The 1,844-nt window shown below is 56.5% G+C and overlaps 1 protein-coding gene across 1 annotated transcript; it reads right to left on the reverse strand.

The window, feature by feature from the left end:
- Positions 1–429: 429 nt before the first annotated feature.
- Positions 430–753, reverse strand: CHC_T00006674001 (hypothetical protein). Its single transcript, XM_005709829.1, has one exon. It carries the CDS (start codon positions 751–753, stop codon positions 430–432), a length of 324 nt encoding a protein of 107 aa, XP_005709886.1.
- Positions 754–1,844: the final 1,091 nt, after the last annotated feature.

Consider the following 1,844-nt stretch of genomic DNA (forward strand, 5'->3'; position numbering starts at 1 on the left):
GGCATTAGGAGCGCAAGCTATATTCTTAACTTTGTCCTCCCACAATCCTTGCAGAGCCCGTATTATGGCTAGTTGTTACTGCTCTCTGTCCTCACCGTCACCTGGTATTGGAAGCAGGCTAGTCGCGTCGAGGAGGTCAAGGTCATGGTCGAAGAGGAGGACTCTCGCCTTAGCAAGGTCTACATCAAGGGGCATAGGGATGAGATTGAGACCATGGAGCGCGCATTCAGCTCGAAACGTGATTAATCAGTTTATGAAGGCGGTGAAAAGGACGACGCCAAACCCGCCGCCGCTCCGAGCAGTACCAATACAAGCCCATTATGCAACGCGTTTTGTTTGTGTATGTTATGTATATACTCTCTACGGTAAGGACGGCATGTACGTGTTTCATATTTTACAAACACTCACCAACAGACTCGTCTGAGCTGCTTATAGATAGTCTCCGACATTGCTCGGCAGTTCCAAATTTTGCATCGCGTAGATCCTTTCGATGGAACGCAGCGCTCCCATGTCCCCCGACGTCACAAACGTGATCGCCACTCCCTTACGTCCAAACTTCCCGCTCCTGCCAATGCGATGTAAGTACGACTCCTGCTCGTTCAGCACGTCGTAGTTGATCACCAGGCTCACCTGTTGCACATCGATCCCCCTCGACCAGATGTCTGTCGCGATCAGCACTCGCGAATGCCCCTTCCGAAACGAATCCATCACCTCGTTCCGCCGCTCTTGCGTCATGCTCCCAGACATCGACATCACCGTGAAGCCGTTCTCCACCACCTTCTTCGTAAGCCACTCAACGATTTCTCTTCTTGTTGCAAAAGATCCGCCTGCGTGATCGTCAACGTTTCGTACAGATCGCACAGAGTCTCAAACTTCCACTTTTCTTGCTCCACATCTACATAAAACTGGCAGAATCCGTCTAGGCTCAGTCACTCGCGCTTCACCAGCACAGACAATGGGTCTGTCATGAACTTTCGGCGCGAAGGCATGCAGGAGGGCTGCAGGCACGAGAAAGTGGCGGAGATGGGGAGAAAGCTCATAGATGGCGAGGAGCGGCTTTCGCAGGTCGAGCGAACGCTGCAGCGGTTCGCCGGGCTGCCGACTGTGAGTTGGGTGCGCGGCGAGGCTGTGGTTTGCGGCGTGGAGTGCGGGCGCGTAACTCACTTGGTGAGACACTTGTCTTGCATGCAACGCGCGCGAGCGTAGGGTTTGGAAGAGTGCGAGCAGTTGGTGGGCGAGGTGCGCGGAGAGGTGGCGAGCGTGGAGGCCGAAGTCCAGGCGGCGATCGGGACGATGTAGCGATGAGCGATGTTATGCGGCGGGCGGTGCGTTTTGCGGTGAGGTGGTGGATAGCAGCTACTTGGCTGCGGCAGCTGTGGAGGCGCGGTCAGCCACGGCGTCGCGCAGTGCGGCTTCGGAGAGAGGGAGCGGCTCCTGGTGGGCGGGTGGGGGGAGGAAATTGGTGTTAGATTTGAGACTGGGGCAGAGCTAGCGGAGGTGCAACGGGGGGTGGACGCACCATAGTGTCTAGATCGCCCGGGGCTTGGTGCTTGAGGAGCTTGCGGGTAGCATTCCTTCTTTGCGAAGACGCCGCCCGCCGGTGTCATGGCGCCAATGTCGGTAGGGTTGACGTTGAGGACATGTTCAAAGACGTCCAGGGCGCGTTCGCGATCATATACAGCGCTTTGGAAAGACGCCGATCCGAAACGAGACGGCCTCTTTCGCGCTGTTCATGTGCGACGCATGGGTGGCATCGGCTTGGATAGGGAAATAACCCCGGCAGCATCTCCAGGGGGACCTGGAGATGCTGCAGGGGTATTTGTAGTCCGACATGATGCATGTAG

The sequence above is a fragment of the Chondrus crispus genome, genomic scaffold, assembly GCF_000350225.1.
Source record: "Chondrus crispus Stackhouse genomic scaffold, scaffold_48, whole genome shotgun sequence".
NCBI lineage: Eukaryota > Rhodophyta > Florideophyceae > Gigartinales > Gigartinaceae > Chondrus > Chondrus crispus.